This window comes from Heteronotia binoei, chromosome 16, assembly GCF_032191835.1.
Source record: "Heteronotia binoei isolate CCM8104 ecotype False Entrance Well chromosome 16, APGP_CSIRO_Hbin_v1, whole genome shotgun sequence".
In the NCBI taxonomy this organism is placed as follows: domain Eukaryota; kingdom Metazoa; phylum Chordata; class Lepidosauria; order Squamata; family Gekkonidae; genus Heteronotia; species Heteronotia binoei.
Window position 1 is genome coordinate 29,598,887 of NC_083238.1, and position 17,574 is coordinate 29,616,460.

Consider the following 17,574-nt stretch of genomic DNA (forward strand, 5'->3'; position numbering starts at 1 on the left):
TGCAATTAGCTTTGCCTTTTTTCACTCAGCAAACAGAAACTGGTTTTTAGAGGTTTCTGTTTGCCGCTGGAAAGGGCGAAACTAGTTGCAGCCCCAGGGCAGATAGTGTGAAATCGGACAGAAGCCCCACAGAGAAGAGGAGTGTGAGAGCGGTGTAAGGCGAGTGGGAAATCGGTTTCAGAGAAGTGGCTTGATACAGCCTGCCTCTGCTTCCCAGTCCTGATATTTCAAGGAGGTCTCCCATCCAAATAGCTGCCAGGGTTGGCCCTGCTTAGCTTTTGAGATCTGATGAGATTGGGCTTGCCTCGGCTATCCAAGTCTGGGCCTCAGCTAACCTTTTTTATACTACAAAGGAGGTCTCACTTCTCTCCCCCCTCCCCTCCTCTCACCAGTGGAGAAGCTGGTTGGATCCAACGCATTATATGAAACGTAGATACATATAATTTGGAATTATTGCATGATTCTGTTGAAGGACATAGAAGTGTCATTCATTTTTTGTCAGGTCTTAATTTTTCCCTTGCCTTCAGAACGTGTTACCTAGAGCAAGAAACACAGGTTTGACTCACAGCTAAAAGTAATACACTTAGTTTATGTAATCATCGACGTGATCAACGGTGTGACTCATACATGAGAAGTAACTTATGCCTTGAGTCAGAATTTCCGTTCTGTGATAACAATTTAGAAAGTCAAAAGGCTGCCATATGATCTTTTGACAGTTCCAAGGAAGCATGTGAGTAACAAACCAACAAACTTCCCTGACTACAAACACATTAGCAACTGTGTTTAAAGAACAACTCGGCATTACGCTGTCTTTGACTGGCTAAGTAAGTACCCATTCAGTTGATACTTTGCTAAGAGCAGAACTGATAGAGCGTCGTTGCTAAGAGTTAAAAAGGCGTACTGGCAGTCCCTGATTCAAATCTGTACTCCGAGTTCACTGGGTGGTCTTCAACAAGTCACTGCCTCTCCTCTATCATTTGTAATATGGGGACAATAATATCGATCTCCTATACATGGTTGTTGTAATGGATTAGTTAAATTATGTGTGTAAAGAACTCTGAGAATATGGGGGTCTTTTTGCATAAATTAGTGATCCTCTTCTTTCTAATTAGTCTAATAAATTGTTATATGGACAGTCTCACTTAGCAGCATGAAATTAAGCCTGTGTTTGATTCTCATTGTATGAGGGTTGTAGGTCTCCCTTGTCTGCCAGAGAGTAGCAGTGGGGAGTAGAGCTGCCAGCTCCAAGTTGGGGAACTCCTGGGAATTTGGAGGTGGAGCCTGGGAGGGTATTTCAGTGAGGTACCGTGTCATAGAGTTCACCCTCCAAATCCATCTTCTCCAGCAGAACTGATCTCTGGTTTGGAGATGAGCTGTAATTCCAGGGGATCCCCAGGTCCCACCTGGAGGGTAGGATCCCTGCATTGTACTCAGATTACATTGTGCAGTGTCACACTTGGATGCTCCGGTGACTTTATTTATTCATTCATTCATTTTCTATTCGGACCTCCCTGCAAGCTGACTCAGGGCGGGTCACAGAGGAATTGTGACTAAAATAACAATGAATAGAAATTTAACAATAAAATTAACACTGAATTCTCAGCATAGGGAGAACCTAGCTGAGATCCATAACCAGTTCTCCCAGCAGTTTGTTTTGGGTTTTTTTTAGCTAAAAATAGCTGCGTGGGGTACCTGTGTGTTTTCCCTCATGGCGCAAAACTGGAGGGTTGATTTGAAGTGGGATATGGTTAGCACTCTCCTTCTTCATGTGCTGTGGCCTCCCCCAATCTCCTCCTCTGTAGCTTTTTAATTTTTTTTTTTGCAAAAATAGTTAAAAATTAAAAATGAGATCTCATCACAGGCCTCAATATGACTTATTTGTTCTGATCTTTCATCTCAGAGACTGTTGCAATGTGACCCTTCTCCTTCACCCCACCGCACAGAGAGCATTGAACTGGGTAGGACATTGCAAGCTGGGTAGGACATTGCAAGACTGAATGGTTGCAACAGAGCTGACTGAAACTGAACCCATTGAAGATGGAGGTCTTGTGCCTAGGTTACAGGGGGCTGGGCTCCCATCCTTTGATGGGATTCCATTGGTGCTCATGTCATGGGGGTACGCTTGGATGCTTCTCTGACCATGGAGGCCCAGGTTACCATCACTGCCAGATCTGCCTTTTTCCATCTGAGGCAGGTGAGATAGTTGGTCCCATATCTTACCCCCCGCCCCAAACCTGGCAACAGTGACCCATGGGACAGTCACTTTGAGGCTAAGTTATTGTAATCTCTCTACATGGGGCTGCCCTTAACCCTGCTCAGGAAACTCCAGCTGGTGCAGAACGCTGCTGCATGGATGTTGACGTTATCTCCTGTACGGGCACAGATCCATCCTGTGCTGTGTGAACTGCACTGGCTACCTATTGAGTACCGGATCCAGTTCAAGATGCTAGTACTTACCTTTAAAGCCCTATATGGCCAGGAGCCAGTATACCTTCGGGACTGCCTCTCCATCTCCCTGTATAAACCCCGAAGGTCTTTATGATCAGTGTCCCAACACCTGTTTGCCCCGGAGACGTCTGACTTGCCTTGAAGAGGGCCAGGTGGAATGAGCTTCCCCTGGAAATCCAGGCCCTGCAGGACCTACTCCAATTTCACAGGGCTTGTAAAACAGAGCTCCTTCCCAAGGCTTTCAGCTGAGGCAGTGGACGTCATTTGTTATTGGCCGCCCCCCTTCCATTCCGTCTCAGTACTGAAGGACCTGCCGGACCTGCACAATAGGCCATGCCTATGAGGCTGAATTTGTCATGTTTAGCTTCTAATGTTTTGTCTGTAATTTTAGATTTTATAGATTTTAATTATTTGTAACTGTTGATTGTTTTCTTCTGTGATGTAACCTGCCCTGAGCCTATTCTATAGGAAGGGTGGGCTATAAATTGTATTAAATCAATCAATCAGTCAGTGGATGGTTGTTGCTGCCTTCCTCTGCTGAGGCTGCTGTGCAGGGGGTGGGGGGCAGGGATGAGAAAGCCATTATTGATGCAGTGCAGTTCCCCTTGCAGAGCATAGGGCCCAAACCTTGATGTGAAACAACCACTGCATAATAGTTATATCTACTAAGCAGTAAATCTCCTACAGCAGTGGCTCTCAATCAGTTGCACATGTATCACCAGTGGAACAATGAAGTATTTTACATGGGACTCAGAGTTTTCATAACAAAGAATTCACTTTCTGTCAATCCTCGAGTCCACTTGCTACTGTGTCATGCCATTTCCTGCCACCCTTACCTGCCATGGATTGCCCACCTGTGTCCTTTTGGCATGCTAGTGGTAACTTTTGATGTTTAGTGTCTCTCCTAATTCCGATTCCCTGGCCACCAGAAGGTATCTTTGATGCGGCACTTTGGGCTGAACCTACCTGCCACAGATCATTTATTGTGGTTCTGTTATTTTTATAGAATCATAGTATCATAAAGTCGGAAGGGACCCCCAGGGTCATCTGGTCCAACCCCCTGCAAAATGCAAAAAAATTCACAAATACATCCCCCTAAATTCACAGGATCAGTATTGCTGTCAGATGGCCAACTAGCCTTTGTTTGAAAACCTCCAAGGAAGGCGAGCCCACCAACTCCCGAGGAAGCCTGTTCTACTGAGAAAATGCTCTAGCTGCCAGGAAGTTATTTCTAATGTTGAGCTGTAAGGTCTTCTGATTTAATTTCCACCCATTGGTTCTGTCCAACCTTCTGGGACAACAGAAGACAATTCTATACCATCCTTTATGTCCTTAAAATTTACCATAGATAATAAATATAACAGAATGCCTGTAGACATACAAATGTCATTTTTGGGGAAAGTAGAGGGTTTTTTTACTACCATGGTGAGACCCAGATTCTTTGAACATGTGATTGGTGGGATGTAAGATACAAAAGACTGAGAATCACTGTCCTATATACCACATTCAGTGGGTTCTTTAGGAGAAGAGCTGCTATTAGTACTTCAAGACCATTCTTCAGTGGCAGCTGCAATTTTCTCGTAAATTCTGATAAACTTTTTACAGAGCAAGCATGTTATTATATCTCCAACACAACATGAAGATTGATTAATGGAAACTGATATGATCCATTAATATCTTTATGAGCACTTTTTCCTTGGGATGTGCAGATATGTCATGAGATTCTTATTAAAAACCTATTAGTGGTTGCCAGAATATTAGGAGCTCAAAACCAGACAAGGAAATTTTCACCACAAATTTAATCATGGTTGCATAAGGCATGGTACATTGTGTTTTTAAAAAGGTAATAGCATAGAAACACCTTTGGAAAAGAAACCATATATGCTGGAAATATTTTCTTCACCCAAAGGGTGATTAACATGTGGAATTCACTGCCACAGGAGGTGGTGGCAGCCACAAGCATAGCCACCTTCAAGAGTGGGTTAGATAAAAATATGGAGCAGAGGTCCATCAGTGGCTATTAGCTACAGTGTGTGTGTGTGTGTGTGTGTGTGTGTGTGTGTGTGTATATATATATATATATATATATATAATTTTTTTGGGCCACTGTGTGACACAGAGTGTTGGACTAGATGGGCCATTGGCTTGATCTAACATGGCTTCTCTTATGTTTATATATATATATATATATATATATATATATATATATATATATATATATATATATATATATATATATATATATAAAATGTTAACATAAGGTTAGAACTACTAGATTTGAGCCCAGTAGCACCACACATCTCCCTTTCTCACACTTTCTCTGAGACCAGATAAGACCTGTCTGTGTGAATCTGGGGGAGAGGCACATCACACTGTTACCAGCCTAAACATCCTTGGGCCAGATGGATTTATTACTTGCCCTTAGGTTGAAAAAGAAGAGGGATCAGGAGCGGTTGATGATCTGATCTTCATCTAAGGAACCATCATGGCACAAAGAAATATGCATGCTTGACACTCACATGAAGCCTGCTGGGTGACCTTGGGACAGTCACAGTTCTCTCAGAACTCTCTCAGCCCCACCTACCTCACAAGGGGCCTGTTGTGGGGAGGGGAAGGGAATGCAACTATAAGCTGCTTTGAGACTCCTTAAGTAGAGGAGAGCTGGGTATGGAAACCAACTCTTCTTCACCCCTTCTTAGAGATAAACAAGATTTGAGAGGAATGAGGAGATGAATAGAGCTTTGACTCTCAAAAGCTCATACCCTAAAAACCTTGTTGGTCTCTGAGGTGCCAGTGGACTCGAATCCAGTTGTTGTACTGCAGATTGCTGCCCTTAGAAACCATCTACATAACAGTTGTGCCATGACATCTGCTTGTGAGATAATTGCTACAACACATTGGGAGGTTTCATTTCCTTATCTGGAAAACTAAGACTCTTTTTATGATTCCCCCTCCCCCCATGTTTTTCTTTAGAGGGAAGGGCTGCTATTTATAGTGTTAGTGGTTTAAATCCACTCCTCAGTTGAGCATACTGCTGAGCAGGTGTGTGATTGCACCACTAGACTAGACAGTTCAGAGATCTGTAAGAGAAACAACAAAGGAAGTTACAGCAGAGCCACATCTGCCTATCACGTTTTGCAATGCCAGCAGTGCAACATCCTGCTCAGCAAATGGACACTTCAGCTGATACACAGACAGCAAGCACACGGCATATTGGACAATGCTGGTCATGTGAAAGAATCATCCTTTCCTAAGTCTCAGAGCCATGTGAGCATAGCGACCGTGCAACGAAAAACTGGATTTTGTTCAGTAGCATTGTTTGAGATTTGTCTTCAGCCCACATCCTGTTCTTTGTACAAAGCATTCTGAAACTGTATGAGCGGCTCAAAGATAGCAATGTTTTGAGCAACTTGCCAAAATTTCTGTTGCATGAGCTTGGTTCTGGGTAGACTTAGTCAAGAAGTTCTTTCTCAGCCTCAGTTGTCCTTCTGTGAAACAGAAACACTGATGTATTACCTCCCAGGGTTGTTGTGGGGATGAATGAGGAACTATGAATAACTGTAACTTGGATCCTGTACTGCCATCTCACTGGCATAATAGCAGTGCCAACAACAGAGCAGTATTTATCCTAAAAAGTGCTACAGCTTAACAGAGTAGAGATAGCACAGTGGCAAAGTGTAAGTAGTTTCAAATTTTATCTGTCATGAACGTGCTGGCCAGTATCCCCCAATTCCCCTAATATGAAGATATTGACCTATCCTGTACACATTGCAGGAATATATATACTGGATCGGAATATATCCAAGGTACTGTATTAAAAGCCAGTTTGGTGTGGTTCTCTTATCTAAGAGAACTGGGTTTGATTCCCCACTCGTCCACATGCACCTGCTGATGTGATCTTGAGTCAGTCACAAGTTCTCACAGAGCTGTTCCTTTCAAGAGCAGTTTCTGGCAGAGTTCTCTCAGCCTCACCTACCTCACAGGGTGTCTGTTGTAGGGAGGGGAAGGGAAAGGAGATTGTAAGCTGCTCTGAGACTCCTTCGGGGAGTGCAGGGCGGGGTAATAATAATATTAATAATGATAATAATGTGGTTGCATATTTTCTTCACCTGAGTTCATTGGCCTGCCTTATACAGCTGTGGTAAGCATTTACTGAGGTAATGTCACATTCTTTGAGTAGAAAATACTTTATTGCCGGCATAATCATCCGCCTGAGTATTGGTTCAATTGAGTTTATTGGTCTACATGGTTAGTGAATTAACATATGTGAAGTGCATTAAGTGTACATAAAGTGTATTAATAGCAAGCTTATTTGTCAGTGTATTCTGCTGTTCATTGGCACTCACTCCAGTTCAAACCCAAACAAGTGTGTATGGGATTAGAACCTTTGCATACATCTTATTTTAACTAAGAACAAATAGCTTCACAGCAGTTTTTGACAGAGTGGGGTAGCTTTTGCTTTGTGGTGTATGCAGGGTCACTGTTTTGTTGGCTGCAGAGAGACATTTTATATTTTCCTAGCTGCTAAAGGTGTGGCACACATGCCTAGTTCCTAATGCAGCCACTTTGTTCCTTTCAATTTCCTTTCACAGTACAGGAAACCACAGTTTCCCCAACGCCCCAATGCCAAGAGAGCTCTTATTGCATTTGTTTCCCTTTCTTGCAGGGCAAAAGTTGCCAGAGGATGTTTCTATTACATGAAGACGATAACTTGGAAGTATTTCTCTATGTGTTTCTGGTGTCGGCCGGCTACTATTTGTGGCGGAGATGGAACTCAAACGACAATTTAAGTGCTGCCGATCTTGCAGGGAAATACATATTTATCACAGGCTGCGACTCTGGTTTTGGACATCTGGCAGCTAGGACTTTTGATAAGAAAGGATTCCAGGTGATTGCTGCCTGCCTGACAGAAAAGGGAGCTGCCAGCCTCAAAGCAGCTGCTTCCAAGCAGCTCCAGACAGTGCTGTTGAATGTGACGGACGTAAACAGCGTCAGAGCGGTGGCAGAAAGTGTTAAAAAAGAAGTAGGAGAGAAAGGTAAGTGCTGGAATCACTGAATTCTGCCCTAAGTTGCCCAAAGATAGAGTTACCAGATAAGGTTGCTCAACTAGAGTAGTGTTGCCATGAAAGTGCCCCAACCCCATCTGGTGACATTTTCACTTTGGTGCCACGGTTACAGGTACAAAAGGCTCCTGGAGATTTGGAGTTTGCCACCTAAACAAAGAGCAAATGAAAGAATGGGAATGTTCCTTTGTGGTGTAGGATGGTTTGGCCATTTTGGGGCAGTGGTTAGAGAGTTGGACCAGCTTCGGAGAGACCTGGGTTAGCATCTCCACTCTGCTGTGGAAGCTCGCTAGGTGACCTTAGGCAAATCGTACACTGTCAATCTAACCTGTGTCATAGGGTCATTGGAAGGATAAAATGGAGATAGGAAAAGAATATAAGTTGCTTTGGGATCCCACTGGGGAGGGGGGAAGGTGGGATCTCAATGAGGTACATAGAAATTTCAAAATGTTGGCTTTCAATTAATCCTATGGTTTGCGAGCCAATCATTTTAGTGATCCTTCCCTCCTCTAAGTATTGTGAGGGACTGCCTTATCCAGCAGGGTGTAGGGAGTGTCTCCCTTAGCTGCCTGCCAGTCATATCCTTTGTGTCTCTGAAAGTATGGGTTTGCTGAGCCTCAGAATGGAAAGAAGAGAGGGTTGCCTTCATTGAGGGTCAGCCTACAGGTGAGAAAATACCAAAATACAGCCGTGATATAATTATTTATAATGCAATCTTAGCAGCCTACTGTACTTTTTACAAAAGCCTCTCTATACAGTTTTCTTTTACAATTATGTCAACAAGTTCATTAAATGTATACATCCCCAAAGTCCTGTGTTGTGGCCCATTTGTTTTTCCATTTCCTTCCATGTGTCCATTCTAAATAGCATTGTTTGCGGTTTCCACAACAGGACAGCTCAGACCCCGTCTCCACACTTTGTCAAGGCAGATCCCGTACAGAATACTTTCTCCAATTTATGTCTCCCGATTTGTCCATTAGGTAGCCTCCTGGCTTACTGCTGAATTGAGTCTTGCTAATTCCACCATCTGGTGATATCAGAATTATTAGACCATCAAGCTTGATGGCAACTTCCATTTCAATGTATCTGAAAAAGTGTGTGTGCACACAAAAGCTTATACTTTGAATAGAACTTTGTTGATCTTAAAGGTGCCACTGGACTCAAATTTTGTTCTGAACCTCTATTATGTTTATGCTAATTTGCTGCTCACCTTCTACCTGTATGGACTAGTAACTTCCATTTCAGAGAATCTGAAATACGCATGCACATGAAAGCTTATATTTTGAATAAAACATTGGTCTTAAAGGTGCCACTGGACTCAGATTTTGTTCTGTGGATTTCTACTCAGTCGCAGCTCACCACTGTAACCCACTACACTGCACTGACTCAAATGAAGAGATCCACATAGTATGATTGCTTACTCAGTTAATCACATTCTAGGTTCTAATTGTAATTATTTTACTGTCCATGAATTCCTTACTATCTGATTTTCTGCCTGTAAGAAAGCAATTTCAAATAATTTAACCCTATGCCTGTATCACACACCCCACCCCATGTGTTTCATCTGCCAACTATCTTTGGTTTGTTTTTGTGTCTCCTTTCTTCACAGGTCTGTGGGGCCTGATCAATAATGCAGGGGAAATGGGACCCTCAGCACCGACTGACTGGCTGAACATTGAGCACTTTAGAGAACCAATTGAAATTAATTTGATCGGACTCATAAACGTTACATTAAATATGCTACCATTGGTAAAGAAAGCCAAAGGGAGAATAGTAAACGTAAGCAGCATTGGCGGTCGCTTAGCAATATGCTCAGGAGGCTATTGTCCATCCAAATTTGGGGTAGAGGCCTTCAATGACAGTTTAAGGTAAAGTACTAATTTAATAATTGACAGGGGGGCTTAATCAGCTGCCTAAGAGAAAAATCTAGTCTTAAAAAAAATTGCTCTTAAGATACCACTTCTAACTATATTAGCTCAATCCAGACCAAATATAGACAAGTGCCTACATATGGAGGGTTCTACAGCTAGGGTTGCCAATCTCCAGGTGGTAGCCTGAGATCTCCTGGGATTACTGGTGATCTCCAGGTGACAGAGACCAGTTCACCTGGAGAAAATTGCTACTTTGGAAGATGGACTGTATGGTATTATACCTCACCGAAGTCCCTCTCCTCCCCAAACCCTGCCTTCCTCAGGAGCCCTCCCCCCCAAAAAAAAATCTCCAGGTATTTCCCAACCCATAGTTGGCCGTCCTCCCACAGGGCTCAGACAAACTTTGTCTTTCCAGCACATGAGAAACCCATATGGTCTGAGACACAAGGAGAAGGCTTGGATCACAATCTCCCATTCTTTCTTTCCAACCTCACACTACCTGCCCAGCTGTTCAGAGACATGCATAGGTGAAGGAGCGAGGACAAAAAATAGGAAAGGTTCCTATAAGATTCCTCTTATACGGACATTGGATCTGCATGCCAGCTGCATCAAGCCCTTTTAATGTAGGTTGCTCCTTTGCACACAGAGATGTCCAGAGAGGAGCAAGGAGGTGGAGCAGATCTGGGTGTGTCTGCCTAATAAATAATAAACAACAACTTGGAACAGCATGAATCCTGCTAAGGTACATCTGTGGTTCCTAAGAACTTGAATAGTTTTTGAATTGCATGACATCATCCACCTGTCAAATATCTGATTATAACAATTCATCATCATCATCATATAGTGCTGTCAATTGGCAACCAAGTCTCAGACCTCTCATGGGATTTTCAAGGCAAGAGACATTCAGAGGTGGCTTGCCTTTCTTTGCATAGCAACTCTTGTCTTCCTTGGTGGTCTCCCACCCAAGTACTAATGTTGGCCAACCCTGCTTAGCTTTCAAGCTCTGACCAGCTTGGACTGGTTTGGGGTATTCAGGCTACTGGTCTGCCTTCAGGGGAGGATCATTTTCACATGATCAGTTCAGTTCTGTGTAAATGCAAGCCCATCTTGTGTCATTTCTCATGCCTACATAAAGAAATCTGTATAGAACATTAGTTTCTGTTCATCTAGTATAATATTAGAGTCATATAGGGTCTGAGGAAGGGGGGGGGAGAGACATTGGTCTTACAAGCAGATTCGCTTGTAAGATCAACATCCTTTTTGCTTTCCTAGGGGCTACCATATGGCCCCAATACCATACTGGATTGACAGCCAAGAATGTTTCCTATTGTTTTTTTTTTTCTGTCAGTGTGATCACACATTGTTTCTTATATATCTATCAGTTTTAAACCTTATGGATAATTTCAGTTTGCAGTCATATGGCCATTTCCACTATTCCTCTCTCCATTTAACTTTCCCCCCCTATGCTGCAAAGTGCTTTCTTTTTGTGGGAACCAATAAGAGGAAAATGGAAGGCAATTTGTGCGAGCTCCAGCAGACAAAGATTGGTCTGTTGGGGAAGAGATATCTTAAGTGTTTCTCTGAAAACGTCAGGGAACATTGCTGAGGTATTTGAGTAGCCACTAGAATTAAATTTCTCCTTTTGCTGCATTGTACGCTGGGTATGATTTGGGACAAAGCCCGTAAAAAAAGTTGTAATACAGCAGCTGCAAGGAGTAGGATGTAACGAACTGGAATAAAGGTTACAAGTGTCTAGGTAGGCCTGAAGTTCTTTCAGAACTACAACGATCTCCAGGCTACAGAGGTTGATTGCCCTGGAGTGGCTTCAGAGGGACTCTTTGGAAACGATAGATTTTAGGTGAAATTCCTTCCCAAATCCTCCCTTCCATAGGCATTGCCCTCAGATCTCCAGGAATTTCCTAGGCTGGAGTTGGCAACCTTAACTGAAATTCAAAACTGACCTGGAGTTATAAACTAGCTTCACATCAGGATAGTGATGACAGCATATGAAAATATGAAGTAACTTTTCATGTTTTTACCTCAGAATGAAGTACTGATAAACTGCACCATAATCTCATGCATCTTCATTGATATTGAGAGTTACATGAAATAAATATTTATAAGGGTTTCTGTCTAGGTAAAAAGAACTACCCACAACGCAAATTGAAATAAGTAGTGGCATCTTTAAATTACAGACAAGATATGAAAGCATTTGGAGTGAATGTGTCTTGTATTGAACCGGGGCTCTTCAAAACACCTCTCTCTGACAAAACCAAGGTGATGGAAAAAAAATTAAACATTTGGAATGCGCTTCCTTCTGATATCAGAAAACAGTATGGCGAGGATTATCTAGCAAAAGGTAAGGAGTCAAGTGATTGTTTTGAGCTCACAGATTAAAGGCTGAAAGTTCATATTGCTGATGCAGACCAAGTATGAACACAGAAACACAGGGTGCTGCCTTAAGATTACCCACACAAGGCTGACAACCAGCAGGAGACTTACCAAGTTGGGGGAGGAGTCCCCAGTGATGTAATGACACCACCAGTAATACACTGATGTCACTCCCCATGCACCCAGGAACAACGTCAGCATGCTGGTCATTTTTGGATGTGCAGAGAGTGATGTCAGCACATTGGAATGCTGCCCGCTGCCCCTGCTTTTCTCACTCATTTTCCTCCTGCCATCCAGCTTAGCAGTGATGGGAAGCCCTTGCTGACAGTGAGAAACCTGGCGAGCCTAAGCTGCCTTATACAGGCCATTGGTCCATCAAGTCTACTCAGACTAGAAGTAGCTCTATAGAGTTTCAGGCAAAAGGCTTTCACATTGCCTTGTACCTGGTCCGTTCGATTGGAGATGCAACTTGGGACCTTCTCCATGCAAAGCAGATGCTCTACTACTGAGCTGTGGCTCCTCCCCAGGGAGGCAGCAAGTACCACGGCTTACAAGGATCCTACAGAAAGGGGTGGCAATGCCGTCCCAGTCCCTGGCAGCTGAATCCCTGGTGGTCCATGGGCCTTCTCTTGCCCCCTTTGTTCCACGTGAAGTAGGCCACTAAAGTGACCAGCAGCAAGGAGAACTTACTTTACAAGGTGAGAAGAGACTCTTTGTTCTTCCTTCCTAAATGGAGCTGTCTGAGATGCTATAAAAAGCACCAGGTATCCTGCTGTTCCTTTCGCATTGAGAAAGGATAGTTGAGAGCCTGGTGCAGTGGTTAGAATGCTGAACTAATCTGAGAGATCCAGGTTCAAATCCCTGGCATCTCCAAAAAAGGGTCCAGGCAAATAGGTGTGAAAAACCTCAGCTTGAGACCCTGGAGAGCCGCTGCCAGTCTGAGAAGACAATACTGACTTTGATGGACCAAGGGTCTGATTCAGTATAAGGCAGCTTCATATGTTCAAATGGGAGGGACGGTGGCTCAGTGGTAGAGCATCTGCTTGGGAAGCAGAAGGTCCCAGGTTCAATCCCTGGCATCTCCAACTAAAAAGGGTCCAGGCAAAGAGGTGTGAAAAACCTCAGCTTGAGACCCTGGAGAGCCGCTGCCAGTCTGAGAAGACAATACTGACTTTGATGGACCGAGGGTCTGATTCAGTATAAGGCAGCTTCATATGTTCAGCTCATTGAATGCTCAGACCAGGCACTGTCTTTTAGCCTAACCCTCCTCATGCTGCCCTTGTGAGGATAAAACGAAAAGGGGGAGAACAATGTTGGAAGTAATTTGGGGTCTGCAGTGGGAAGAAAAGCAGGGTATAAATATCTAAATAAAATAAATGGCTATATGCTAAGCGATGGGTCACCCTCCATCCACATCTGGTGTATTTCAACAAACTTTCCTTTAAGTAAATGGGAGTGCCGTGAACTATTAAATTTCTGTTCTAAGAGAAAGAAACGCAGTGGTACTTAAAAACTATTTTAAAAGGTAAAGGTAGTCCCCTGTGCAAGCACCGAGTTGTTACCGACTCATGGGTGACGTCACATCAGGACGTTTTCTTGACAGACTTTTTACGGGGTGGTTTGCCATTGCCTTCCCCAATGATAGGATAGAAGGCTGAGTCAACCTCGAGCCAGCTAACTGAACCCAGCTTCCACTGGGATCAAACTCAGCCTGTTACATCTATTGCATATCTCCAAATATGCTGGTTTTCTTCACACAGTACCAAGTGAGCTTTTTACACATTCTCCATCAAAGTGAATTAAGAGTTAGTCGCAGTTAGTGATTAAAATGTGGAATTCACTGCCAAAGGATGTCGTCATGGTCACAGGAATAGACAGCTTTAAAAGTAGTGATGGCCACAGAAACAGACAGCTTTAGATCGGTTCATGGAAGATAGATCTAAGTGGCTACTAGCCATAGTGGCTGAGGGGAACCTCCACATTTAGGGGCACTAATCCTCTGAATCCCAGTGACAGGCCCAGGAGACAGAATCAGTGAAAGGTCTCTGCCTCTATGCCCTCTTGTCGGCCTTCCAGAGGAACTGGCTGGCCACTATGTGAGGCAGGATGCTGGACTAGATGGACCACTGTGTCTGTTCCAGCAGAGCTCTTCTTATGTTCTTAAGATTGTAGCATATATGAATGAAGCTGTTCAGCCTTCCATGCATGAGGTGGGGTGTGTAAAACAAAAAGGGATCCCTTGGGCTTTGCTGCTTAATTTTAAGAGTATGCAAAGAGCTGAAGGGAATATTAAAATAAAGATTGAATTAAGAGTCCTCAGATAACCAGCTTGTCACAGCATATTGTTCTTTCCCCTGGTTTCATCCTCTCTCCAGATGCAGAAAAGAAAGAAGAACTGATCCAGCGGTTTCAGAACACAGACCTCTCGCTGGTTGTGAAGTGTATGGAGCATGCTTTAACGACCAGATATCCACGAATCCGGTACAGTGCAGGCCGGGATGCTAATATTTTCTGGCTACCCCTGTCTAACATGCCAGCTTTTCTGCAGGACTCAGTACTCATGAGAAATAAAGTTAAGCTGGCAAACCCGATGGCAGGGTAATTCCCCTTTTTATGGCTACGAGTTTCCGTTGTAACCTTAACCGGTTGGCCCAAAATAAAGACTGGATCCATCTCAGTCACTGTTAGTTTAATCACAACCTTTAAAAAAAAAAAAAATTCATGTTTTAAAAGCAGCTCCAATGGAAAGATCACTAGAGCTGGGTTCAGAGATGAACAAACATCCGGGGAAGGCTATAATTATTTATCATTTGCATTTTTTAAAATAATAACCTTTGTTTCTCGAGGCATATCTAGTTGACGTTGGGTTTGCCCTTGACTCGTCAAATATAGGCAAACAAGTCATTAAAGCAGCCGTTTACTAGAAAAGAGACAAAATAATAGTCTTCAAGAAAACTTCAGTTCTTCCTAGAATCTTTTTTAAAAATCTGCCCTGTTCTTCTGTCCCTGTAATCTGTTGCTAATAAATAGAAGGTAGGTCCCACGTCTCAACTGGAAAGGGAGAAAACAGAAACTCCTTGAGGATAGTACCTGGGCAGTGTGGTAGCCTACTCTTAAACAACGGCTGCATGACCCTGCCTCCTGCAAGGCTGAAGAACAAGGAACCCTCATGCCTAGCATAGCCATCCCACGGCCCCATGATGCAATAAAAAAATAGGCTGGGACTTGCATAAGGCTGTTTTTGACTTCATGGGATATTTGAACAGGATCAAATAATAAGCAGACCATCGCAAACATGTCGAACTGGCCAGTGTCCCAAACTACCATGTTTATTGTGGCAATTAAAAGTATGCTTCGAGGGCTGTCAGTTACAAAAGGGCACTTGCGGGGAATGCTTTCTTATCCCCAAAATGTTGCTTGTTTAGGAGAGCCACATAGCAAACGTGGTGAACTAAGTTTAAGGCAACATGCTCTAGCAGCAAACAATGCAAATAATCTATTGTTCTCCCCGGATCTCTTTGACCTAGAATCCCTTTGTTCTAACTGGGTCATTTTCTAGGTCACTGTTGAGAATTACAGCGTGTTGTGTGCATTTTTAAACAGTTGTTAATTTATTGCATTGAAACTCTATTGTACTGTATTTTCAGGTTCTTTTCTTTGTTTTTATTCTAAGCTGCTTTGGAAACCACTTTGCAAAAAGTTGTTACGTAGAAGTAGATACAGTTTTGCATTGTATGGTTGTGGAAGAAGTGTATGTTTTTCAAGTGGTGCTATATTGTGTTTTGCCTTGTGTATACTCCCTTTTTCTAATGAATACTGGGACACTTATAAAATTACTATATGACTAAAATACAATGATGTTTGAAGTGGGATTTATGTATGTGTGGGACTCTATCACCATGGGGAAGTGTGCCTGTGCTTGTACAGTTATTAATATTTATACCTTGGTTTAGCTATGGTAAAGTTACTCAGATGCATTCTTCCTTGGGCCAGTAATCCTTTGTTCCATTTGATAAAGGCATTCTAGTCTTTAGTAAACATCATTGCATTTGCCTGCTTGCACCTGTTACACCTTCCTCTGGGAAAAAGTCATTAGACCTAGCAAAGTCTATATACAATTCATATTGCCTTGTTATAGAACCCCCAACAAGGGAGATGTTTGAGTCTTGTTTTGTCCATTCATTCAGTGTCCTCTTCATATGGAAAAATAAGGGTAGTAGTTCTCACAAGCTATTAAAAATATGACTGAATCCAACTTGGGTATTTGTGCTACCAGCTTTTCACAATGCCATGGAAACATTTCACACACAAGGCATGGCTCAATTAATGTTTTGAGTCTTTTAGCAGAAACTGGTTGATCGAAAATGTGTCAGTGATTTTCATGCAGTCTTTTGCAGACTTGAACTTATTTGGGGAGAAAATGGACTTTTACTGCAGCATCGAAGATTGTTACCATTTCCCCAAGTTTCACCATTTGACTTAGTTAAGAGATAAGTTGCAAATGTAAATTTCTTTATTGTTTCAAATGCCTGATGCCTGTCTTCTTTCTGAGTTCCTTCAAATAAAAGTTTTATTTTGGATAAAATATATTGGTGTTTTTGGTCTTTCTGAATACTTTCCCCTTAAATACAGCCACAGCCATCCTGTTTGGTTTTAAAACAACTGAGTTCCGGCAAGCAAACTCTGTGCTGTTCAATTCAGAATTCATTCTGTATCTTGCAAACACTGTGATCTCACTGGGGCTTTACTCATAGGAGCTGCTGTATTTCCACCAACTTCTTCAGACTAACACATGCAAATAAAAAGAGAGAGAGGTGGAGTTTTCCTCCATCCCATAAACAGGTTCCTATACAGAAACATCTGGAACAATGCAAAATAAGCACAGACTACTCTCTCTCTCTCATTGGCTCTGGTTCCTATAAAAGGACATGTGAAACAAAAGCAAAACAAGACTGTGCTATAACTCACACATGATTACTGCTGGCCCCTCCCAATGCAGTTTTCACTTCTTGCTCAGACTTAAAGGCACACAAACATTCTAAAACCACAAGGAGTTTGCTAACCTGCAGAGATCTAAAGGCACATCCTGGCTGTTGGGTGGGGCTTCCCCTCCCCCACTGGCCAGCTGGCTGGGGGCAGGATGGAGCCTGAAAAGCTGGGGGATTCCCTGCTGGGACCAGGAGATTGGCAAACCTATCAGAGAGGCATAGAAAAAGTATATCATGATTAAAATAAAACATTGTGTTGTTATTACTTTTGTTATTTATATATTTACCTTTTAACCAAAAAACCCTACTATGAATGTAAAAGGGAGCAATTTTATATTCTTGCCCTGGGGGCACATTGAGCTAGTTATGGTTCTGACAACAGCTTTGGAGGGTAGACTCTATGGCAATTTACCTCATTGAAGTCCCTCTCCTCCCAAGATTCAATCCCTAAATCTCCCTAACAGAGATACCATTTTCCGTGGCATCAGATTAACATGTCAATTAGCTTCAAACCATATTCTTTAACCATTTAGCAATGTGAACCACTAGGTTTATATCAAGAGTGGCCAAACTGTGTCTCTTTCACACATATTGTGTGGCTCTTGAAGCCCCCACCAACATGTCAGCCAGCTTGGAGAAGACATTTCTCTCTTTAATCACTTCTCCAAGCCAAGCCAGCTAGCGGCTTGGAGAATGCATTAAAAGTTGCTTTCTTTCTCTCTCTCTCTCTTCCTCCCTCCTCCTTCTGCCTATCTATCTATCTATCTATCTATCTATCTATCTATCTATCTATCTATCTATCTATCTATCTAT

General features: G+C 42.7%; 1 protein-coding gene across 2 annotated transcripts; it reads left to right on the forward strand.

Annotated features, from left to right (window-relative positions):
- Nucleotides 1-735: 735 nt before the first annotated feature.
- On the forward strand, nt 736-14,549 carry DHRS9 (dehydrogenase/reductase 9). 2 transcript variants are annotated; one of them, XM_060257340.1, is made up of 5 exons: nt 736-824; nt 7,115-7,484; nt 9,121-9,379; nt 11,578-11,741; nt 14,149-14,549. In XM_060257340.1, the coding sequence occupies exons 2-5, from the start codon at nt 7,133-7,135 to the stop codon at nt 14,373-14,375; spliced, it is 1,002 nt and encodes a 333-aa protein (XP_060113323.1). In that variant the 5' UTR covers nt 736-824; nt 7,115-7,132; the 3' UTR covers nt 14,376-14,549. The 2 variants fall into 2 exon arrangements, with proteins under 2 accessions (XP_060113323.1, XP_060113322.1); XM_060257339.1 differs by lacking the exon at nt 736-824 and having other exon boundaries at nt 7,051-7,484.
- The last annotated feature ends 3,025 nt before the right edge of the window (nt 14,550-17,574 follow it).

Bases quoted from the DNA above. Each gene is read 5' to 3' on its own strand.
- DHRS9 (XM_060257340.1), top strand. From the start codon at position 7,133: ATGTTTCTATTACATGAAGACGATAACTTGGAAGTATTTCTCTATGTG. The intron at 9,380-11,577 runs GTAAAGTACTAA...TTTAAATTACAG, and splicing joins GCCTTCAATGACAGTTTAAG to ACAAGATATGAAAGCATTTG. The intron at 11,742-14,148 runs GTAAGGAGTCAA...TCCTCTCTCCAG, and splicing joins CGAGGATTATCTAGCAAAAG to ATGCAGAAAAGAAAGAAGAA.